This window comes from Mycteria americana, chromosome 4 (genome assembly GCF_035582795.1).
Source record: "Mycteria americana isolate JAX WOST 10 ecotype Jacksonville Zoo and Gardens chromosome 4, USCA_MyAme_1.0, whole genome shotgun sequence".
NCBI lineage: Eukaryota > Metazoa > Chordata > Aves > Ciconiiformes > Ciconiidae > Mycteria > Mycteria americana.
The window spans coordinates 26993578-27019562 of NC_134368.1; the positions used below are offsets into that span (position 1 = coordinate 26993578).

Sequence of the window (25985 nt, forward strand, 5' to 3'; positions counted from 1 at the left end):
CTGCCTGCCTGCCTGCCCGCCCGCCGCGCCGCCTCCCCGCCTCCCCGTCTCCCCGTCTCCCCGCCTCCCGGCACCGCCGCGCCGCCGGCGAATGGGCGGGGGACACCTCAGGCGCCGCCGCCGGCCGCGCCGGCCAGGCCCGGCCCCGCCCCGCCACGCCAGCGCATGGGCGGCTGAGGGGCCGCAGGGCCCCCGGGCCCGGCTGGGGTCTCCGCGGCCTGGCCTCGGGCCTGGGCCTGGGCGGGCCGGGCGCAGTGGCTTCCCTCAGCCCCGAGGGAGGGAGAGCGGCGCCTCTCGGGGCGGTGCCAGGCGGGAGCGTGACCCCGGCGCCGTTTCCCATGTGTCGGTTTGGGGGTTTTTACACCTCGTTCCCTTCGCTTTGTTTTGGGTTTTTTTTGCATCACGGCGGCTGGACCGGTGGCTGGTCTCACTACCTCTTTCTGAGAGAGGGGTCTAGGCTGCGGCCTGGCCCCCCCGAGAGCCTCTGGAAAGGTCCTCAGACCGTCTTGTCCCCAGACACGATGGCGAAGGGGATGTCGCTGTGGGGAGTGCGTGCTCCTCCGGGCCCCACCACAAACGCTGCCGGTGCCCCCAAGCAGGCCCGGCTTGGTGTGTCAGGCCTGGGCTTCCACGGGAGTTCAGGTGCCACCGGTGGGGTGAGGGAGTTCGGCAGGGTGCCTGGCTGAACTGTTCTCCTCTTCTCCCGCTCCGGGGTGTTTTTATAAGAGAACGGTGGTGAAATACGTGTGTGAGTCATTTTTGGTCCTCCAGCTATGCTTACTGGGAAACACGAAACTCACCGTGCGTTTTCCCTCTGTAGTGTAGCACTGTCTCAACAAAGATACATGAATAGAAACGTGGGTAGGTAAAAGTAAAATAACAGCGTTTAAAGTCCAGATTGCAAACATTGCCAGAGTAAGGAAATGCAATGAACTCGCACTCTCTTGCCTTTGTGATCTGGACGCTTCCCAGGGTTCTCCTGCCTAGCTGTATTAAAGTTCTCAGATACTAGTCTTGCCTTTTGTATAAATGTGATATGTTACTAGTATACATCATCTGACTTGGGGAGCAGGACTGTGAGAAATCTGCCGCCTTTTCTTCTCTGTTGCATTCACGTTCACTTACACTGCACCTTCTAGAAGCTGCAGGGTTTTTTTGCTGCATCTGCAATACTGCAGTCATTTATGCTTTTAACAGATTACAATTTCTATGTTAAATGTTGCCAAATTAGGTGGATAATATATATATATGTCCTTGTTAATGATGTAAATAAATTATTGGCTTGTTCTTATATGGCATTTTTGTATGTTAAAGTATATAAAAAAGAAATTGGAATCATTGTTTCTGTTTTATATTTTACTCTGTTACTATTTTACTCTGGAGGATCTGATCTTTCCCTAGAAGAATCTGTGCCTGCTTAAGTGAGTACATACTGTAACTCACTGGTCCTTTAGAAATGGTACTGTAAAATATGTGTGTTTCTACTGAAAGAGCCTACTGAGGAAAGAGCCTAATCTCAGTGCGGGATCCTAGTGGAGTCAGTGTGGTTAGCCAAAGAACTGCTTGGCAAAGGTGCAGGGTTCACTGTGTTTATCCTGAAGTAAAAACAAGTAATGCCTTGTCTCATTGCTCATTTGCACAGATGTCTCAATGTTGAACACATCCTTTTTTCCAGGGAAGCCTAGGCAAAGCAAATAGAAGCTCGGTGAGCTCTCACTACTGAGTCAGTCTTATCTATACCATCATCTCCAAACCCCCTGTCTATCTCCTTAGGTCTCAGAATAGCCATAAATGCATACATTTGTACTGCTAAGAACTTCATCTGGTCCCTCTGTACGTGCCTGTTGCTCTCTTGGCAAGGCCAAATCCACTTCAGATCCTTTACGTGGTCCCCGAAGGGTCTTGGTATGGTAAGTGTGCTTCACGTGTGCCTGACAAACAAGGAATGGATTTTCTAAACACAGTGGTGGTCACTGTGTGCAAGGCCACGATTGTGAGAAGGAGCTCCCTTTGCACGTTGCTGTGTGTATGGGTAGTTAGTAGTTGTACTGGGTTTGCGTGGCAAGGTTTTGGTAGTGGGGGGCTACAGGGGTGGCTTCTGTGAGAAGCTGCTAGAAGCTTCCCCTGTGTCTGATAAAGTCAATGCCAGCCGGCTCCAAGACAGACCCACTGCTGGCCAAGGCCAAGCCCATCAGTGATGGTGGTGGCACCTCTGGGATAACGTATTTAAGAAGGGGAAAAAAAAATGTGCATTTTGCAGCCAGAGAAAGGAGTGAGAAGATGTGAGAGGAACAACTCTGCAGACACCAAGGCCAGTGAAGAAGGAGGGGAGGAGGTGCTCCAGGCACTGGAGCAGAGATTCCCCTGCAGCCCCTGGTGAAGACCATGGTGAGGCAGGCTGTCCCCTGCAGCCCACAGAAGTCCATGGTGGAGCAGATATCCACCTGCAGCTCGTGGAGGACCCCATGCCAGAGCAGGTGGATGCCTGAAGGAGGCTGTGATCCCGTGGGAAGCCCATGCTGGAGCAGGCTCCTGACAGGACCTGTGGCCCTGTGGAGAGAGGAGCCCACGCTGGAGCAGGTTTGCTGGCAGGACTTGTCACCCCATGGGGGATCCATGCTGGAGCAGTCTGTTCCTGAAGGACTGCACCCCATGGAAGGAACCCACGCTGGAGCAGTTTGTGAAGAACTGCAGCCTGTGGGAAGGACTCATGTTGGAGAAGTTCGTGGAGGACTGTCTCCTGTGGGAGCAGGGGAAGAGTGTGAGGAGTCCTCCCCCTGAGGAGGAAGGAGCAGCAGAGACAACGTGTGGTGAACTGACCACAACCCCCATTCCCCGTCCCCCTGCGCTGCTGGGGGGGAGGAGGTAGAGAAATCGGGAGTGAAGTTGAGCCCAGGAAGAAGGGAGGGGTGGGGGGAAGGTGTTTTAAGATTTGGGTTTATTTCTCATTATCCTACGCTGATTTGATTGGTAATAAATTAAACCAATTTCCCCCAGTCGAGTCTGTTTTGCCCATGATGGTAATTGGTGAGTGATCTCTCCCCATCCTTATCTCGCCCCATGAGCCTTTTGTTATGTTTTCTCTCCCCTGTCCAGCTGAGGAGGGGAGTGACTGAGCAGCTTTGGTGGGCACCTGGCGTCCAGCCAGGGTCAACCCCCCGCAGTAGTTCATTAGAGTCAGCTAATACCTCCTAGTTCCTGCCTTTGCTGAGAATGAGGGCAGGAGCTTCAGAGCCTTCCTTGGCTGGAGGGGTTCAGGCATATGTATGTCAGGAGGGTGCTGCATCCGGTGTAAAGAAACACAGGGATCTAATTCTCCACCTGCAACTATGCTAGTTTGCCAAGGAGATAGAAATGGAAGAGTTTTTGGGTCTGGTAATCATGGCCCTTTCCTGGGAGGAGAAAGATCTGGGTTGTAGTCAATGATTTGAGAGCTGTTTCAAATGTCTGAACGGTCCTCGGAGCAGGCAATGGATCCCAGTCTCTCTCTCCCCCCGTTTCGAGCAAAGGGCCTTCACTGATTGATAGACTACACTGTCACATCCCCCGCCAGGGACGTGGATCTTGAATTCTCTTTTGCAGAATGGCACAGCTTCCCCAGAAGGGATGATGAGGGCTGCTTTTGTTTCCCTATAGCCTGCGCTCTGGTAGTTAGGGCACTGCTGGGAGGGGAAAAATGCAGGGCTCAAAGTCACTGCAGTGAAAAGGGCAGGGAGCTTGGGTATCCCCTCTTGTTACAGAATAAATTCTGAATTACTGGGTGGGGTTTTCTTTGTTTTTCCGACCAGGCAGACCCATTGTTTACCAGTGTGTAGATTACAACAGAGGCAATAAAGCTTATGTAAGGCTTCAGAGCATACCTGAAGCACGCTGCTTGGGAAACGCAGCCCTGGGCTGCTACAAAGCAGATGAGGCCAGTCCACTGCTGGACAGGTTTTTAAATAAAAGTGTGAGTTCTGCTCCCATTTTTTGAAAGCTCGGCATAGGCTGTGAATCCTTTTGCAATGCAGAGTCAGTAACTTAAATAACGCAAGGAATGGGATTTCAGGCGTATGTTTTTCTTTAGCATTGCCAGTTGACTAGATCAGACGGGTCCCTCTTCCAGCATATTGGCCAGTCTGGACCTCACTCCAAGACAGCCTTTCCTTCCCACTGCGTGGGGAGTTCGTGTATCTAACTCGGGGCTACAGAGTCCCTTCTGGGAGGCAATGCCTAAAAATCAGGTAAGTAAAATGAAGTTTTACAATGCCTGTTTCTTGCAGGAACAGAAATTTGATAATCCTTCCTTCAAATTAGCAAAACATAATATATAAAAATTGAAGCTTGACAACTTCAGAGTCGACAGATGTTTTCTAATAGTGAAGATAAGTAACCACTGAAATGATTGAGAGATGGTGCATCTCTGGAAATTTTTTCTAAAATATATTTTCTAGTGCAAAATAAATAAATAAATAGTACAAATCCTATGGATGTCAAAACAGATGTTCATAGTAGTCCAGTTTGGCTTTATAATTTATGACATTAATATGTATATTATGCAAGATTTTAACTAAAATACTCCCTTAGCTGGTTGCTGAAAGTTATCTTAGCAGGGCATCCACTCAGTTAAACAACAGCATCAATGAAGGATTGCCACTCTCCAAACTCAGTTTCGTGCGTTGCAGCCTGGGTCAGAAGTCTCCCTACAGGGTTCATCTTAGTGTTCTTTTTTTTTCAGATAAGTTCCTACGTGTGTTATTTTGGAATGAAAATTGAGAGCTACTGGTGGGACTGATGAGTCACTGTTCCATTCATCCAGGATTTCACATTTTAAAGGTTGTCATTTGCATAACAATTTACCTGTAAGTAATCTAGACTTCCGAGAGCACTGCTCACTTACACATCCTGCTAGGAGATGGTCTTTTCAGACTCTGATGTTAAACAGCCTGAACTGTAATTGATGGAAGCATCCCTGCCCAACAAAGGTGATTATCATAGTTCATACACACCTGCTTGAGGAGAATAGGCATTTTTAGACATATTTGTAAATTTTAGGCTACAGATATACAGAGGACAGAGTTAATAACCTAGTCAACAACCTAGTCTTAGGGGATGGACTCCAAAAGGTATATAAAATGAAAAGATACTCAAGTTCTGACAATGCATTTCCTTAGGTACCTAAAGGTACATCTTCTGCCTCAGTCTAATCTGGCCTGAGCAGTTCAGTTGCCTGCCTCATATCTAAACTTGATCCGATCCTGAAAATGAGCAATCCCTTTGCTATATGCTCTCATAGACCTGACCTTTAATATGTGCCCAGGCAAAGGCTAACACCAGCAGGATCAAGCAGCATGGAATCCAAAGATTTAAGACTGCTTCATTCAAAAAGCTTGGCCAAGGAAAGTGGTAATGTCTTTTTAATACAACAGCTCAGTGGCTAGAGCACGTACCAGTGTGAGACTGGATCCTAAATTCTCCTCTCTGTGTGGAAAACGGGAGCGGGCTCAAGGCCTTATGTCCGCCTTTCCAGAAACCACCAAGCAAAGGGCAATCCGAATGCCAGAGGTGGGTGGAGGGGGCACTCTTCACCTCTGGTGTACAAGCTGTTCCAGTATGCAAGGGAGAAACCATGATTTTTGAAGGATTTGGGGGATCAGGGGAAGGGAAGGGAAGGGAAGAAAAGAAAGAGCAAGTGAGTGCACGATTGCATAATCTCCTGGCCCGCACCCCGGTGTTGGAGGTGAAAGGAAAAGCCAGCAAGGAACTCTGGATGTGAAAGACATTTTGTATCATATCTAGGGAGTGTTTAATGTCAGACTAATTCCCCAACAGATTTAGCTGATCGTTAACTAAAGGCAGCTGTTTTTGTGTAATCAGTTTGTGACACTGACATCTGACACAGATTCAACAACCGCCATCCTCTGTCAAGCCTTTCTTTAACTTTTGACACAGCACAACCAGGAGGCAACCCCGCTTGTAACGGGTAAATCTGAGCTACTCGGCAACAGTCCCAGGCTGAGCCACAAAAGTGCCCAGAAGACTTGCCCGCAGACCAGTTGGATCAGTATTTGAATCCGTGCTTTGTATTTTACAACGCTAAGAGGAAGGAAGCAGACGCAGCTAAAGAGATTACATAGGGACGTGTGGGACTGGGCATGCGTGTTCCTCTGGAAAAGGCTCCAACGGCTGCATAAAGCAGGCCATACGCCAGTTTTGGATACAGGCAGCCGAGTGCCCGAACTCCTACGCATGCTCAGAGCCAACCATAACAGTTAACTGCGCAGAGCCACCGTTACGAGTTGTTACGAGAGACGTTTTCCGCCTGGCACGTCCTTACTTACGCCCTCTCCTCACCTCCACCTCTCCGGCTCACCAGAACTTCAACTTTGCTGTTTGGTCAGATGGTTTGCCCAAACAGCTTATGATTAACCTAATAAAGTATTTTTTACTTATGCCCTCTCCTCACCTCCACCTCTCCGGCTCACCAGAACTTCAACTTTGCTGTTTGGTCAGATGGTTCGCCCAAACAGCTTATGATTAACCTAATACAGTATTTTTGTTAGTGACAACCAGCACCCCAAACTGCAATTATTGGTAAAATTTGTCCCAAAATGCAGTGAGCTTTTGGTCAGGGTCAACATGCCTGTTTGCATAGGGCCCAGAACATCTGGACAGTAATTTCAGCTGGTCTCATGGACAATATTGCAATATAAATAAAACCAAAAGCCATGCAGGATTAAAACAACGTTTAAAAATCAAAGGAAAGCCACCCTGAAAACTCTGATGAGAATGTCGTCTCAAACCCTATTCTTTTAGTTCCTGCACGACAATGTTTTGTTTTCCAGTATATGACCTTCCTCTAATTAGATTATTTAAATCTCTCAGTATACAGAGACATTATTCATACTTCCTCCCAGGCATGATTATACTTGATGGCCTTATCTGTTGTTTAGTAAATACCTCTTCTTTTTTTTTTTTCCCTCCCCTTCCGATGTTCTTCTGGGAACTACACCCATTACACCAGACATCAAAGCTGTTCTTGAGAAGCAGTGCTGTGGGCAGCAGCATTGCTTTTCTGAACATGGAGCACGCTACATCTCCCAACAGGAGAGCCATTTCGGGCATAACAGCCATTTCAATAAAACAAGAAGGAAGCCTTAAATGCTAAAACTAATGCAATAGAAATCAGAACAGCCAGATAAAGCGCTGCTTTTCAGCACAGCCCTATTGGAGAGAAATTGTCTTGTAGCATGACTTCTTTGAAGGGTTTTACTCAGCTGAGTTGTCCCTTTGCCTTGACAGTTGTTCACATAAAATAAGGTGCAGATTTGCTCCACTGTTACAGAATAGCTAAAAGCAAATTTGGCTTAATCTCTTCCCCCTGCACACTGAAGCCCAACAGAAGCATACAGCCAGAGCGGGTGTCAGAGGCAGGATGCACTTGTGATTCAAATTGCAAGCTAGTATGTGACGACATGGGAAAAATGATTATTTGGATTTTCTATTTCATCTATATGAAACTGAGGATGGAAAACAAGGCTGCATGAAATAACTAGGAGAGCTGAAGAAACCGGATTTTTCCTCACCATCACCACAACAACGAAGCAGATTTTGATGTGTTACATGCAGTGCTTGCTGTGGTGTCCAGTCCTGTGGGGGCTTCTGTGGATCATTTTCTTGCTAATCATATTCAGTTTATCATTTATCATTTCATCTACAAGTTCTGCTCTAAACTGAGCTCCTACATCTTTTCCAAGATTGACTTATTATATCGAAGCAAGCAACGACTGTGACCTTCAGAACATTTTAGAATGGTGGGATTTTTTTGTTGGTCTGCTTAAGAAACGTATTTTCCCAGCTCCGATATCTTCTCTTAAATTTTAAGAGTTTTTTTTGCATCAGAAGAAATGAATAACCTTCAAGAATTTTGAAACAGGTGTAAGTCTGAAAACTACATAGTCACAGAAATTATTCCTCTGTTTCATCATTTATAGCTTGGAGGATGTAATAACAAACCCATAAATGCAAAAGACTTTTTCTTTTTAAAGCTTGCTACTTGTGATCTTTGATTAGAAATTACTGCTGTATTTTCAATTAACATTGTATAAAATATTTTATGATATCACTTTCCATGCAAGGAAGAAGAGTGAAACCTTTAAAAAGCTGGATATATATGGTGAATTAATATTTATTGTCATGTATTGAAATACATTTGTTTCAGACACGCTCTTTGACCAACACTCTTATCTGCGGATGTTAAAAAGGTAATGCGGAAGCCAGATTCTTCTAGTTATTATATTTAATTACAAAGTGCCTGCTATGGGAGCTGGCAATAATTTTGATAGAAGATCAAGTAACATAGGTTCAGTTATTCTTGTATGAAAAGAGACAAATCTTCAGCTGATGTCGATGAGTGCAACTCTCTGGAAGCCAACAGTTGTGCTGTTTTACAAGCAAGGATGTGGTTCACCGTGGGACAGTCAGCTGCTTCTCCCACCCCAGGGTCCACGTCTTTGCAGTGAATTGCACTGTAGGCTGTTGGCTGGTACTGAACAAGTAAGGGTAGAAGGAGAAGGGAATGTAAGTTGTCCATTTTCACGAGGAACCCACTTCATGTTCATGGAATACTTTGGTGCAATGATTTGATGTATTTCTCCCAAACATCCTAGATAGGATACAATTTTTTTCCAGGCTTTGGGGCAGAGTAATCTTCTCCACTTACCTGGTGGTCTTGAACAGCCAGGCCTCATGCAGATCCATTCAATAGAGTTAATTTGAATTTGTGGTAATTTCCTTTCTGCATCACTTTTCATAATAGGCATGTGCATCCTTGGCAAACATTTTAACAAGTGTACTTATAAGTAAAGTTTAGCTTTAGTTTTAGGGGTTATTTATAACCTCACGTTCGAGTAAAAGGGTAAATCTTGATGAGCCGACATTAATGATCTCTGATTAAGATCATACAGTTTCTGAATTGACTCAAATGCCTAAAGCATTTGTTATTAAATTATTATTTTAGTATTATTTCTAAAAATAAATCCAGATTTTGTTTCTGATTCTCTGGTATTTATTACCACTATCTCTGGATAGCTGTATATTATTTTAAACCTTAATGCTCCCCTAGCGTTTTCCTTTTTTTCCTTGGATTAATGCAGGAATCCCTAATGTGGGATCTGAGCTGCCGCCAAGGCAGTGCTCAGCATTTCGTGCTCTGCCACCAGAGGAAGAAGAGTGCTGCACTCCGTGGGAACAGTGAGGAAGCAGCAGGTCTCCACTACATGCTGCCTCGGATCCACTGGAGCATCTTCCTTCCTCAGAGCAGCGCTGGGTCCAACGCTGCCAAGAACTGGGACTAGAAAATAGACTGCAAATCCCAAAGTAGTAGGACTTGATCTAAAATGAAGTAACATAATGGGCATATTTGGCCTCTGTCATGACTTTTCTTACTGTAGTTTTCCTCACTTCCTAGACCGCGTAACTACTTTGAAGAGCAAAAGGCAGAGATGTCCATGTTGGTCATCAAGGTATCTTAAACCTTGGAAACTGGTTATAATTTGTTCTGACTTGCTTGAGATACATACAGAAGGCAAGTGTCCATTAGAAAAGTTAGAATTTACGTTTTAAAAGTTACACAGATGACACGCTATTTTTACTGATACTTTTAGATGGTTTCAAATTACCTTGGAAATTGTAGGTTGGTGCAGTCCTACATCTTACACAAAGACTAACACACAAAGACAAAAGGTTACTAACGATTGCTATTTATTTTGTTAAGTCAATAAAAAGTGCATAGTACAAGCCCTTTATCCCAATCCAAGTACTCAGTAAAAGATTACTAGGAAACCGCAAATGGCACAGATGATTTTTTGTTTGGCGTGATTCAGACATTTTAAACCACCGATTTACATTAGGTACATCACATCATCACTCTTCCTTTTTCAATCAGGAACATTACAAGGCTAAGTGATCTGCAGACAATACATGAATACATATGATTTCTCATTTCAGAGTATAATAATTGTGTTAAGCAGACTCTAAAAATACTATTGTTTTAACAAAGTTCTAAGCTAAGGTATAATTGTAAACTTCCCTCCATATTTCCCAATTGCTACAACCTGCGTCTCTTACTAACCGAGCTTAAAACCCTCATTACAGAATTAATCATATCCTGAAGCTTGTAGGATAATCTCTTCCACACTTCCTCTCAAAATTTACCATAAACATCTGTCACCATGATACAATTATTTCATCGCAAACTACATCACTAAAGGCCAGATTTCTGCCACCCTTACTAAAGCTGCTACTAGTACATTATCTCAGAGTAGTCCCACAAACTTCAGTGCAACTACTTGATGAGTAAGGCACTATTTAACATGAATAAGAGTGGCAAAATACAGTCCTACAATTATTTACTTTTATTTTAATTAAGAGTGGTGATCTGAAGGTTATATCCTGGAGAGAGTATCTGAATTTAAAAGGCATCCATTTTGACGTGGGATAGTGGCCTGGCTCTTTAGTAAAACATTTTACAATAAAATATTTCCAATGTTTTTTCTTTTACATAGAAAATTTAAAATAGCAATTTACATGAGGAAAGCATACATGTAGAAAATCACTGGGACAATTACTTAGAGGAATTTCAAGCAAAGACAGTTCATCTAAATGTAAAACACAACATTACTCTGAACAAAAAGTTAATTTGCCAAGACTGTTAGAGCTGAGTGCACATGGTGAGTTTTATAAATACATACACAGACATTTAAGTAAAGCGAGACGGATCCTCACAAGTGAGGAGCATCTGCTGTAAATCTCTCCAACTTCCAATAGGATGAGGAGTGGAGCTCGGTCTGAAATGAAGCCTGTTAGAGTTGGCTTTTTAATCAACTGGAAGCCTGTTTTATGCATCCGACAGTGAAGAATTCTGGCCAAAAATTCTTGGAGAAAAGGTCAGTGTAGGAAATTATATCTATTTTCTTGTTGGGTCAACAAAATTGTTACTTGTTCTCTTCAAAACAGTATCCCAAACATAAATGTACACGGAAGGCAAAAAGCAAGCACAGTCAGATTGCTTGTCCCAGTGACATCTTCACACAGTGTTTGTGGCCTGTACACCATTAGACATAATAGGACAAATTCTCTCAGCTTCTCTGCGGCAGCTCCATTGCTTTGCATGGCACTGCACTGATGTCACTGAGAGCACCTGGCCCAATCTTCTTCATTTTTTAAAAATTTTTTTTATTTTTTACACATGCTCCTATGCTTGGGAGCACACTATTCCACAGAAATTCAAAGGGCAGTTAATCAAATTACAGAAGCCTTTCTTCAGGTCTACGCTGTACCTTTACAAGGAGGCTTAGCTGGCCTGCCATTTACCCTGAGGAGGAAAACTCTGAGTGTGTCAACCATGGGATCGGATGTGAGATTTTTGTTATAGCCCGTTAATACAAACCTTTATGCATCTTAACAGTTAGTCCCTTCAGCTCCATAACTCATGAAATAAAGGTTTGTGGAGTAAGGCTTTGAATTCCCATATGTCTGTTCTACTGACCTTTACAGAAAGAAGCTTCATGTTGGTAACATAGAAATGTTCTTTACATTATTCTCATCAATCTTTCAAATTGATCAAGAAAAATATACAGTGTCACTTTTCTGTACATCTTTAAAATGTTCTTAAATTAATGTACATAAAAAAGTCGTTCCCATTTGCTACAATGGGAGATGTGCACAGCTACGTGCACAGCCACACATACGCACACATAAACACACCACACACACAACTATTAGGGGGAAAAGACATGCCATATGTAGTCACCTGCAAGTTTGTTATTCTAGAATTACAACCAGTAGATAAGGATGAAATGTTAAGAATTGCTGATAACATACAGGTGAAAAAACCTGAATATCCAGTATATGTTGTATACCAAAAGTTGGTAACCTCGGTAACTTCTTGGTATGATTTCATCATGTCCAATATACATTACATCATGGCTAAAAACTTGTTACGATATTGATTATTAAAAGACTACACCAGGACAGAAAATTCTACCAAGTTGTTCTCACTAAATTTCTCTTTTCATAAAGTCTGTAAGTAAACAAATCTGGGTTTGGAATACATTTTTTTGACAATATATTGAATAAGATATATCATTTATTAATGAACAAGATTAAATTAACTTCTTTTTGGTGGTATAATCTTTTGTGTAAAGTTCCCAATATATATGTCAACGCTTTGACAGTGGCAATTATCGCATTCACTTCTTTGCGCATACACACACACACACACACACAGTATAATTTTAGTGGACAGTCCGTGCTTTTGCCAACAACCCTGAAAACTATGTTAGTGGTCCAAAGACCAGACTAAAAGCTGCTCTGAACCCAGGGCAAATATAAAACAATTCCAATTTTTCACCACATAACTAAGCTAATAGTTGCAACCATAATATAACTCTCAAAAGCATACTGGAGAAAAAATATGGATTCACCTGAAGAAAGGTCAGTAACCTTCCATTATTATAGATGCACAGGGAGTTTCTTTTTCTTTCAATGCATATCAGAAATCACTGCAAAGAAATTAAGATCATTGTAACAGAAAGAGACCGAGTGGAATGTCCACAGTATTGGTAACAACCAAAAAACCTCTGCAACGCCTTATCATTATTCAAATTACAATCTATGAGGAATTGTAGTAACATACAAAGCAAAAATTAACTTAAAATTGAAGTTGCTAAAAGCAGTTCATGAAGATAACTGCTGAATGACAATTCTGCTCTATATAAATGAGAAAAGAAAACAGTATTGAATAGGGTTTAGGAGTAATCTGGTCACTTCGTTCATTTGGTCGTGCAAGGTTTTAGCTGCTGAACTTTTCCAATACTGAATGCTCTAGTCCACTGGTGGGGCTGGTGGTTCTTGTCCCTAAGGGGAAGGAAGGAGCACAAGAAAGAAAAAAAACCACATACAGGATTAGAAACAGTGTGTCACATAAGAGGATTTAGCAATAAAAGAAGAACGCAGAAGAGTTAAATCGTGCTTTCTTTTAAGACCTTTCAGTATCTCTTTCAATATTCAGAGTAGAGGAGCATCAAAGAACAATACCATTTCCTCCATCCATAGGGATTTTCCCATGATCCCACATGTAGGACAAAGATCACCTTCCCAGTTTCATGCTGTAATTTTGTTTACTGACTTCTCTTAAAGCTGTGGTTTTTCCCTTGTACATAAGAAGGCAGGAGGCAGTTCCAACCACGGACAGCCAGTGTCCAGAGGACATTATAACCCATACTCAGTCACTCGTGCCTGCTCCATCCCATGGCAGGCCTCACAGTTGGCCTTCGTGATTCTACCTTCACTTTGGTTTCACTCATTTTCATTGTTCCAAGAAAATACAGGAGAAAAAATGTAAGGAAAAAATAACTGTAAGATAGTCCGTATTAAAACCAAATACATTTAAACTATTGTAAAGTCTCTCTGCAGGGCACTTTAAGATGCACTTACATTATGTGGGCTGGTTGGCTTTCCGGCTGTGTTGGATCCTCTCAGATTACTAGGTCTCAGTAAGAACAAGACAAGTGCAATCACCACCCAGGCCATCATTATCATGGCAAAGCTGATGCCATTCTCACTGGAGGAATTTGGTCCTGGCACTATAGACAAGGAAAACTCAAGTTACAAACCAGAGTGACAGCAGAGTTCTTTCCTCAAGATGAAAACAAAAATGCAACGTAAGCCTCAGAAAAAAACTGAAATATTTTTCAGCTGAGTTTTCTGATTAGTCCTTCCTTTTGGCTTCAAGACAAGTAATTCTTGGTTAGTGTTACACTGGTTTTTTATCACATTTCTTATCCCTTTGAAAAAAGAATCTGCTTCATAAGATTTCACTGGAATTCCCAGAATTACCATGAGTATTTTTTAGTTCACATTAACTCTTAATGAACTGGAGATGATAAACACACATTTTGTGTTCAAGAAATCAAACTTGATTTTTAAGAAATCAAATTTGATGCAGAAAAAACCCAGGAATATATTTATGTGGGGAAAAAAACAACACCTGCATGTTGGTGTTTGTTTTTTGCCTCACACAAATACAAAAATAAAGCTAAAGAGATGAAAGCTTAGACTCTGTTGTTAGCCTACACACAGAGAACATGCTAATTCTAGCAAGAAGGGAGCAAACTAATGGTTATAATTTTGTTGGTTACTGTAACTTATTTATTGAGAGTTTGTTTGAACAAGTTTCAGTGTCAATATGCCAGATCTCCATGAGTGGTCATCCAGGTCATGTGGTATTTCTGACAGCATCAAGGAAAACCTATCTGTCAGAAGGGGGAAAAGTGCTGAGGAGATACATGAAAAAGCGAAGCCGAGGAATACGGCTGGTTAGTCTTTTTGGATCAAGAAAGTCTTGCAAATACGTGCACATTTGAAAACATCAACTTTTCTCCTCTGAAACATAATTTCAGATGATCAAATTGTAACTAATGTTGTCAGCTAAAGCATAAACCAATGTATAGTTAAGTACCTACGGTACTTACATGGCCCCATTTACAGCAGTATCTAAAGACCTAGTATCTTCATTAATGATCTGGATAATCAATTAATACAAAGCAATTAATACAAAGCTATAATGAATAACCTTCAGAAAGAGAAGAGGTATTCTATTTTACTACTCAAGCTGAAAGATTTAACATCCGGGGAAATTCCACAGGGACACTCATATCTGTCAGATTTTTCAGTTGTCTCAACTCATTTGGATCGTCTCATTATGGAATCGAGTCTGGATTCAGTATCGGTTGGGAGTTGTTCTTATTGAACATTTGCTAGATAACTTACACCCAGTGAACTGCTGGAGTCGGTTATTACCTCAAAGGTTAATGCTGATGCCAAAGAACCATCCTCATCACTGTCACACTGGGTAGCATTTTTAACAGAGGCTCTTCTATGAAAGTGCTTTCTTCATAGCACAGCTAAGACACAGCAGAGGGGCACTGTGGGGAAGCTTACAGCTACTCCATTCACAACACTGCTGTTCTGCGAATAAGACTTTATGAGGCGGGGCTGTTGGACTGATGTTCTTTACTGACATCACATGCACTCAAAAATGCCAAAGAAGAAAAAAAAAAAAAAGTATTACAGAAGTTTGTATTTCTCGCAGTACCAACGAAACCGTTAACATGTATGAGCAAATGAAACTGCCATACAGCTCTTGCCTTTTAAATGTCCAAAATAGAGACATTTCAAAACTTGAGAAGTTGCTAATGTAGAAAAATTTTATGATTAGAAGTATGTACAATTACAAGTGACAATTCTTTTGGAGAGCTGAGTGAATAAAGGGCGCTGTATATGAGAAGAAGGTATAGTGCAAAGAAAATAAATGAGAATGCTACAGCCTTTAATTCATTAAATTCTAGCATATAACTGATTCAGAAAGCATATGGAATTGTGCAGGTAAGAGTTTAGACCTGCAATTGTGTGAGGGAAAATATTATTGTTATCAACATGATATATCAATATTTTAAGTCTTGGATTACCTTTATATATGCAATCCAGTAAACTAGCATATAGTTTGGCATGAAAAGAACAACTACTTTATTTTGGGGCTTCCGGACAACATTAATAGCCACCCTGAGACTACCTTCAGCAGCACATAAGCCAGCCTTAGGTACCTGCTTTGGCATGTATGTTCAGTAGAACATTGAAAATTCAGATCACCTGTTACGCTGGATTCCCCGTACAATGCAGAGAAACAGGGACTAGTCAGGCTGCCTTCTGGAATTCTTGCTGAACCATGGTGCACTTAGGGTCCGTGGTTAAACAAGAGTTGGGGTAAGTAAACGCTGCTAGGTCAGCTCATGCTACAGGTCAAGGAAGGGAGCAGAAGGAACCACAGAGGGAAGCCACAGGTGTTCGCGCAAGACACAATTTCCATCCAGCCTGCGTTGTAATACGGTTTGGATGGAACCAAATGTGCTGAAACATGTTCTAAACTAAGTTAAGGAAGACAACAGCTGATCTAACACAGCTTGGCCCTACTCAGAGCATGCCAGATCCTAAAACAGCCACAACACTGTTTACACTGTTCAAGTACTGTTAAATCCACATCTCTCACGAATGACCATGTGTTTTAATAAGGACATTAAGATATTTCAGATTCTGTTACTTTAATCTCTTAACATAAGGAGATGAAGATAAGCAAAATCTCACGTAGCTGGGGTGAATCACACTTTTCAAAGCTTTGCATCACAAATCAAGAGAACAGACAAGAAGCTGTTTCAGCTACTGGGAGCAATAATATGTAGAAGACGACAATCTTTTGCTACAAAGAGCTCCATCACTGAGATCACAAAATAATCAGATAAGACCAGCTTATGGATAAAGAACAGTTGAGCGAAGCTGAAACCAAGCAGGATGGAATTTATGCTGATGGGCAGAAGAAAAGATCTTATTTTTAAGAGTTCACAGCCACAGTGCTTTTACCTATAATTGGTATTTTTTCAGGTAATTCAGAAGTGGTTTTTTGATTCCTTGAAGAATAAAGGCTATCCTATAAGAGCAGCTGGGGATGATATTTTTCAGATGGCTAGAAGATTGTCCTGTTCTGACCTCACAGACGAATGTCCCTGCCACCATCCATTTTGATGGATGGATCTGGTTAATCTCCAGTGCCCAGGAGACACCAACTAGTACAGAATGTAGCAGTACATATTCTCCTGGTAACCTGTGTCACTGAGTGAAATGAAACTTACAGTCTCTAACCTGCCTTTCCACACAACACTGAATCCAGCCCAAGGTCTTTATTTTCAGGGTGTCCGGTCCCCTGGGCTCAGCGTACCTATATACCCCTGCACTTCTGCGTGAAGCCTGTGAGCGGTTCTGCCCCTCTGGTTACCTGGAATTGTTTTACATCATGGCTGAATGCAGGAGAGAGCTTTACGAGGGGCTGCTCTGAGACTGTGGGATGAACTCCCACGGGAGCTAATGACTATGGTGAATCCTATCTGTTGCTCCACATACGAGATACAGTTCTTTGGCTTGCTTTTTCCTATAGAAACAGAGACTAGGCCACATAAACTAGTCTTCTCTCAGAGAGAAATGCGAAGGGAAAAAATAATCTTCTGTGACAGGTGTTTGCCACCCTCATTTAACATTCTACTAGCAGGCAGGCAAAGCTACTAAAATGATGAGTTTGGTAAAAATAATTTCTAAAGATTAAAGGTCAACCACCTCCTGATTGTGCAACTGAAATCTCAAGAATACAATATTAAAATTAATAAATGCCCTTGTTAAATACTCCTTACATGAACTTAGTTCTCCTCTTAAAGTGCTATTTTTCATTCAGAGTGAGGCTGTACGCTAAAGAAAAACAGGAAAGATTGCATTTCTTTTACTGTAAAAGTATATTCCATGTGGTGCTTTTTGTCTGCCCTCTCATGGTAGAAATATCTCTTTTTGGATCTTCAGCTTTTTACTGTTTAACATCTGCATGTGGGAAGGCAAAAGCATGCTCTCTGACTTGTGCCTTCTTTCACGGTGTTTTTAGCCTTGCCTTTTCTGTGAAAGGAAGGTAGGAAACCATAGGAAGCAAGGTATCTTATGGATTAATTGTCTTTGAATTGTTACAAAGAGTCTGTGGGACCTTCAGCAGATAATCCCTGCTAGCTGACACTCTTAAAGGCAGGGATAAGGAAACTGAAGAAAACCAAAAAGGACTTGAGCGGAGGAAGGGAGAAGGGAATTACCAGAAAAGGGAGGGAAGAGTTGGCAGACCTTTCATGCCGTTAGGTTAGGCTGCTGTGACTCCCCTAGATGAGTACAACTCAAGATGAATCACAGATATGCATTCATTTTAAAATACGTAAAAATTTGGAAGTAGAGTAGACAACATTTGAGACAGTCATCTCTGACCATATTACAAGCTAGCAGAGCACTGAGAATAGTGTTGAAAATATGAATGTGGTAAATCCAGGTCACAACATCTGGGAATTGCTAGAACACAGATTAAAAACTCAGGCGGTGGCCCCTCATTTCCTTTGCCATGGAAGGCTGACTGTGAAGGGCCATGAGCCATCATGGGGATGGGTTCATCCAGCTTCAGCCAGGGATCCTCCCTGGGCTGGATGAACTGCTGATGTTGCAACTGCAACGCACTTCAGAGACATCTTCCCTGCTCCACTTGCATTAGACAGAATTCAGAAAAGAATTATCGCTCTTATTTCTCATTTCAAGGGAAACTGTAAGATCTGCTGATTTACTGAGCATAAACAATCCCAACAGAGTATTAAATGTGTTGCATATCCAAAACTTGCAGCCTTTTTTCTCCAAAGCACCCACTGAAATGGAGGGAACAGTCATCAGACTCTGATACATGCTTTACCGTCACAGCAGATACTCTGACAGAGAATCAGCAGAGGAACAGCCATCAAGCAGAGTGCCCAAATGCTCTCTGAAGCGATGCTCATATCCTCCTGTATGTGAGAGTATAAATCCAAAAGCACTGGTCCTGACCCTGGCAGGAAACTCTCTGCAGGGTAGTCACTACAATATAATGGTGCCAACAACCAGAAATAAAAATGTAGAGCTAGTAACACAAAAATGCGAATGAGGGAGCCTTGGTGCTACTGCTTTGATCTGGCTCCAAAAATCTTAAAGAGATCTGAAATCAAGGGTTGAAAAAACAAAGTGTGCTCAGGAAGAATCAATGCAGGGTGTTTCTGAGAACTTCCAGCTGGTAGCAACAGCATAACGCATGACGCTGCTGTGACACTGGCTGAACCACAGCCCTGACGTTTCCCATAACAAAACCACATACATCTCATCAGTTATTCCACAACCTTGCAACTTAAGAATCTGTGTATGACAACATTCTCAGCTGCGCTTCCAGAAGGAAGACCAAATCCTGGGAATGAGCAAATGGGTGGGAGTGAAAAAAGCTTCTTCATATTGAGGTCCTGAAATGAGGAATCAATGGCAGCAAGTAACAGGAAACGGAGCTGTGGGACCTGGGGAAGAGGAGACCCACCTCAAACGTAAGCTCATCATGGTATAGCTCATCAGAACAGGGTGAAGCAATGGACAGAAGGCTGGCCCAAAATTGTTTTAATCTGTCTCTGAAAACATGTCTAGAAGCTTCTCCAGGGTCAATCTGTTTACTTTTGCCTTTGATTCCTGGGAGTCTTACAGAGCTCACGTTGGCCCAAGCACAGAATCACAGAAGCATCACAAAATAATCTGACAAATAGGCAGTCAGTGTCATTGCATCAGCAGAAAAATACCTTTGCTGGAACTAAATTTAAGGCAATATAATAACGTAGGAGAGGATTTACTCTATAATTTTTGCTTTGGTTTTTGAAACAAACCACTGGTTTGGAACAATTGCTGCCAAATTGCTTGCACCTGCACAGACAGTTATTGCAAGGATCTCTTTCAGGATGGAAAGCTATTTGCCGCAAACCATTCACATCCCCACTGTACTACAGCTTGGTAGCATGAAAGCTATCCCACAAGCTTTGTGCCCACACATAACAGAACTTAACTCATTTATACAGTCTTTAGCCTAAGAGCTTCATAAATATTGATGAGCCAAGACTCCCAAGGCTTGAGTGAGAATGACCTACCATTGCTTGGTTTTGACTGCGGACTAAAGCTCAGAAAGCTGCACAGCCTGTCTGTGCGTACTTCTAATACAGGAAATATTCTGTCTCCTGTCACCTGCCTCTTTCCCTCTCCTACATGCCTGTGATTTAAAAAAACCCCACACATAGAAGTCTAAGGTGTGGGAGACAAAAAAGTCTGCCTTAGGACGGGTGCATTTGGGAGAGGAGGGGTGCTGGAAGTCACAGACACACAGCATAGCTTGGAAAGCCCACAAAGAAAGAGTAAAGCCAGCAGGACTGCTATGGCACATGTGTACCCCACTCTTTTTTTTCAGGGGTTATCAGGGAAAGCTTTTCCCCTTCAGCCCAACTTCCCCTAAGCTCTTCCCCTTCAGCCCAACATGGCAATGAATCTGGGACTGTTTCCCACTGGGAAGGCACAGTGCAAGTGTGCATCTAGATGCGCATCTCTAAACAGGTTTTACTGGGGAGTGAAGAGGGAGGAACATGAGAGTGAACAAAGGCATGCCCTCTCCCCAGGATCCTGCAAACCTTGGCTGCATTGCTCCTAGACCTGTAGAAGACACAGGCACCAGCAGCTCTGGTTTCCAGGAACACTGCTCAGGTGCTCCCTGCTCCCTCCGAGCATTACAGTAGTCCTGATGCAGGCTAACTGAGTGAGTTCATATGCTCAACTGGTAAAGCAATATAGGAGAAACAGATCCACTTCATTTTTATTTATAACCATTTGGTGATGTTCCCTCTAGACCATGAAAAGTGTAAACAGAGCGCCTCAGGGCAAGCTTACATTAGTGCATAACCTCTGCACAGCTGTGCTTCCTTGCAGATGCTGGTAACGTTTGACTGTCCTAGTAATGCTTACTGTTTTGGAGAGTTTTTTAGATGTATTTCACAGCAAATTTCAAGGAAGTGTACACGTCAGTACTCTGCTTCATTAACTACACAGTCACCGAGTCAATCAGAAATGCAGTCACGGTGTATGTCAACTTATCAGTCAGAGCTGGCAGGGAATCTCCTCTCCCTCATAGTGAAGCAGAGTGTTCACAGTACGGACAGTTCACAGTAAGTCGCTCAGCCCCACCTGTGAACATGTCTACGTGTGGGGATCTGTGCTGAATATCCAGTCTTCACTGGTTAGGCTGCTATGACTGTAAGGAGGACAAATAAAGCTCCCTCCAAATTTTCTCCATAAGGAAAAACTGAAATAATCCTATTTGGAGGCTGATGGTAAGATTCAGTAATGCTTGGGGCCTGATCAACGGTCATGCTGGTATATTGATACCTCCAGCCTGCTCGCCATTGCTGCTTCCATACAATGCTTCCAATGTACACATGTTGTGCATCACAGATTCTCAGAAATTACCTCCCCCACATAACAATTCTAGTACTGTAGTATTTGATTTCATGTAATATGTTCCTATAACATTAAATCAACTGCTGCATTTTAAAGACCATTCAGACTGTATTTTAATTACTACTGTTTATTTTACTTCCATGCACTTGATCTCAATAGTTACTCACATTCCTGAAGGCATTCTGTGTCTGTGCAGTACGACTGGGATTGTCTCAGCTGAAACAGAGAAAAAGAAAGGCATGACACTTAGCAATGAGACTCAGTCAGCTTTTACCGAAATCATGATGTAGTATAATGTCAGAGCACAAGTTCAAGATAAGGAAGATTATAACCGATCCTTTACTGCATCGCACTTGGCTTACGGTGTGTGAAGAATTCCAGGTATGGAGGTAGTTTCCGAACACTATTTACATAATACCTTTAAATCACCTGACTAAAGTGCTATTGCTTCCACACAGGTTGCAGCCACTGAATGCCTTTTAAAATTCAAGTTAAAAATCTATAGTGATACAGACATTGTTATATACAGATATACTCTCTACACACATTTTGGGATTTATAATGGATAGGTGTTACTACTGTTATCTAGATCAAATAACATTAAAATACTCTGTGATTACATAACAATAAATGGTCAGACTGTGATAACAGTTATGCACAGAGAAGCCAAATTAAAATTTCATATTTAAACTTAGCAATTACTATTTTTTCCATCTAAGATCTTTTTTTAAAAGCGGATTTTTATAGGTGGGTAAAAAAGCGTTTTAAATGTTACTGATGGGTAAAATTGAAAACACTTTTAGCAACTGTAATGACTATTTGCATTTACAGACTAGGTAAGCTTGCTAACCGCAAGAAAAGTCAACACTGGCTAACCTGCAAAGCAGTATAACTATTTTACAGATGACGGAGTCAAAAAAGAAAGACAAATATCACCTTCTTTATCAGGCACAGAGAAGTTAAATGGATGGGATTTAATCTGCTGTGTTATGGAAATAGGTTCTATCCTCTGCTTAGGTAAACCACATGGATTAATAATAAAGTTTTAAAAAGTACAGAATTGTTGCAATGCCTTGGTTAGAACTGACGCTTGCTTTTTGACAGGTTTTATGTCACAGTAGTGTCACAAATCCCAACACTTCTTGTCACAACAGGCTAATCTGTCTATTATCAGTGTAAATATACAAATGTAAGAGAGAAGAAAAGATGATGTTCCTTATGAAAGAAATAGGTGAATAATTTCTACAAACCAAATTTCCCCTTGTATTGGCATAAGTGATTTGCTGTATGTGGTCATAATATTATGCAAAGCACATCAAGGAAACATATGAGCAAACGAAGGAGGAAGACATTTGGAAAAGTTTAAGCTCCTTCCTTTATCATAATGATTTTCAATGACTGATGCCTTTGAGAAAGAAAAAAAAATGTAATTGGAGATTGATTACATTCATCCTTTCATTAATATATTAAGATCTGCCAGCAAATTTACTGATACCACAAAGAATTTCCTTAGGAAGTACTGGGAAGGCTGGATTTAACCTTTCAGATATTTCTGTAGTTAAAAACAACAGCAGGGGAAATTCAAACAAAAGACTTCTACTTACCTTATTTAAAAAAAAAAAAAAAAAAATCTATCAAACTATGCATATTTCCTGGCCTTTACATAAAAGCAAAAACTCATTTTATTTTCAAACTTTGGAATTAATTCTCAAAGGGGAGGTTTTACATTAGTAATAGTACCAATTTGGAATATCCGACACTGAGAGATTCCTGAACTGGGAAAACGGGTTATCGCAATACCCACATTTTAAAGAGATCAGCAACATAATTATCTTCTATTTGTATAAGGGTTTAATTCTGGAGGGGGCTTAATTTATAATCCCTACTCTATAAAACACAGTTTACAGGTATTCTTCAACACAGAATGATGCCCAGAATTAAAAGGTATATGATCAGAAACATCGTACAGGTCAACAAGCATATCGCATCCAGTTATCCCTCTGTCCCCAGGATGGCTAGGACTCATACAGTGTATCTGGTTTGCCCAGATAGGTAACACTGCCTTGGGGTGTTCTAGTCCCAACATTAGTTATCTCCCATTCTAAGTGTTACACTCTGACCAAACACAACTTGTTTAAACCATGCAATTAAGGTTTCTACAAAAGCCATCTCAAAAAATGGTGCATGTACTTTTTGTTGCTGTTAACATCCTGTTCCTTCACCTGCCTACCAGGCGGGCTTCCACAAAAAAAAAGATGGAGCTCCAGCTTTGACTGACATGAGTATGTTAACCACCAGAGAAGCTTGTTTAACAACAAGAGAAAGATATGCTGGCTACAGCTATGCCTCTCTTGACGAGGGGTCTCAGCGGTGACCATGATCACACCATGCTCTGTCATGCACCATCACCTTGACCATTTCTTCACGAAAAGCCTAGACGCTGTCTGGAAATGCCTGTTCATGTAGGAGGCCACCTGATTAAGACACAACAACTATTAAATCCGGGAGATTTTGTGTGCCCAGAGGGTGCACTCAGATACTGAGTTTTATCCTAAGGGCATCCTTGATGACTTCTCAAAAGACATGACAGGCTCCAAGACCTTAGAATGAAAAGTACTGCTGGAAACACCAATGACAGAAATATTACAGTAAGCAAGCAGTCTTAAGAAAAATACCATTAGGAGTTGCTCTACAGATCTCTGCTGAAAAAAAATGCTCTTATATTAGATTGTATCCTGCCAATATGGAAAAAATTGCTTATGTATGGAGGAACAATGTACAGAGCAACCTTTACAAAGTAGAGAGCCCTCTGTACTTTGTCTGATAATGGGGCTGTGCTTTCCAGAGGGCTTGGACAACAAATATTCCATTTTTTTCATGAGGATTTAGAAACTAACTGTACAAGGTAGGTTTAGAAACCTCAAATTATGTTGTGAAACCATTACAAGAGAAAAGTATAAAAACCCTGCATTTTTTATAATTTGTATGAAAGTCCTCGAAAGTGAAAACAATACATAATCATATTGTCATGCAGATTTAAAGATCCCACCTAAAAAAAATTACATTTCATAGTCTCTGCTACAGTCATATCCAGCAAATATTTCTCAACTATTCCAGGTAATAACAAAATTTCTTTTAAAAACTACTTGTGCTGGAGAAGATTTGCTCAGAACAGGACCACCCATAGACTCAAACAGGTTTTAGGAAGCCACAGATCACATGATAAAAAACACACTCAAATATCTTCTCATGCTGACTTCCCCTCCTGACTCCAAGCACATGCAAAACCTCAGTAATCCACAAGCAGAAGCTCTAGGCGGGCTCTGTAAGCCAGGGATCCAGGTAACGAATCTGTTTTTAACAGCTCCGTGACAGGTTGCATATTGTTCTCTTGGGATGAAACATGGCAGATGACAGAAAACAAGCAGCAGTAAAACCAGGTTTTTCTCAGTTCACTCGCGTGAACTGGTTCCTAACTCTGTAACCCCATACAAATCTCATCCCTTGCGGTCACTCAATTAGTCAAAAGACAAGGAACGATTCTGGCACATGTATGAAATGCTTACGAAAGTTGAATGGCTGGGAAAAGTAAGGCCTTTTGCTGAAACAAGAATGCTCCTTTTACCAATTAGCTCTCTCTTGATAACTACACCCTTAAGGGACGTAGCAACCGCTGGAAAAAAATTGAATGTGAGACATTTCAATCATCAGGTAATTGAAAAAAGAGCAATTATCAGGGACTGGAAATAAACAGTCCTTTGTATTCAGATTTTCTACTCCAATGTGGAGGGGGAGTTTGAGTGAAAGTTTGTGGAATAATAGTAAAAAGTTGAACCAGACCTTCCCTCTTCTCAACAAAATCCTTAAAAAGACTTTTCAAATACACTCAATGTTTTTCAGACCGGGAACGCTACAGAGTTGATGAGAAAAATCTGAATAGCGAAGTAATTCTTAGAATATGTTAACTCTTACATACTTAAAGGCAATATTATTAATGGTGGTTTTGGTTTTATTCATATTTCAGAGATTCTTGTGTTGTCAAAGATGTGAATTTAGTGGAAGATTAATAGTTGACTGCCTGATCTGACACCTGCTAAAGTCAGCAACAGCCTTTTCACATTTTTCAGTATATTCTGGAACAGGCCCTTAAAAAGAACACAGAAATTAGGTGAGTGAAATATCAGGGCTTATTCAACAAAAGAAGAAGAGAGTGAAAAATGTTACAAAACTAAATATTTATAGAAAATATTATTTTCTTCCATTTAAATGAAGAGGATTGTATCTGAATTTTAACATTCTCTGTGCAGTTTGTCATCCAAATACAATAAGTGGCTTAGTGCATGTGAGCCAAAAAATGAACTAATTTATCTTTTATTATCCAAAATGAAGTAAACACAAATTGTAAACAGCATGAAAGCTAAAAGGGAGCTAAAAAGGCTCCAAAATTTTCAGTTTTAATACAGTGCAAACTTGCAGGCAATACAAGTAAAAATACTAATTATAAATGCACATTATTTAAAATACAACTGTGCACTCCAATTCCCTCCATTTAAAATCTTGAATAGCTTAAGTTAAAATAATTTAAATTAATAATCCCCACACCACAAGAGCTCTTGGTCATTACGAGTATTTAGTTTCTGTGAAGCCCCTCATAAGTTCTTGGAACTGGGAGGCACCAGTGGCTGAATTACAGCAAATCAGTTTTGCTGTAATTACTAACATATTTTGAATGTAAACCCAACACAATGCCGAGAAAAAAAGAAACCACGTTACTTTCAGTGGTAAGAGAGGCTTTTCCTCACTCTTTCCCCATGACACTCAGATTTTGCATTGCAAAAATAAAAAGAGCACATCTAAAATGGCTTCCAGTTCAAATCTGAAATAGCTTTTTCTTTTTTTTTTTCTTTCTCCAAAAGACACAGCTTTGAGCCCCAGTTCACACTAACACAACAGGGTTTAGATCCTGCTCCTTTGACACTATATATGAGGTACAGATTTAACATGCCATCTTGTGGATCAACAGCATCTACCCATCAAGC

General features: G+C 41.4%; 1 protein-coding gene across 3 annotated transcripts in view; it reads right to left on the reverse strand.

The window, feature by feature from the left end:
• Window positions 1–11206: 11206 nt before the first annotated feature.
• SMIM14 (small integral membrane protein 14) overlaps window positions 11207–25985 on the reverse strand; it is a 40427-nt gene continuing 25648 nt past the window's right edge. For all 3 annotated transcript variants that reach the window (XM_075499956.1, XM_075499957.1, XM_075499954.1), the window contains 3 exons: window positions 21114–21162; window positions 13477–13625; window positions 11207–12897 (listed from right to left, as the gene is read on the reverse strand). In XM_075499956.1, the coding sequence (XP_075356071.1) occupies window positions 12865–12897; window positions 13477–13625; window positions 21114–21162 (231 nt within the window). In that variant the 3' untranslated portion in view covers window positions 11207–12864. The remainder of the gene's footprint in view (window positions 12898–13476; window positions 13626–21113; window positions 21163–25985) is intronic.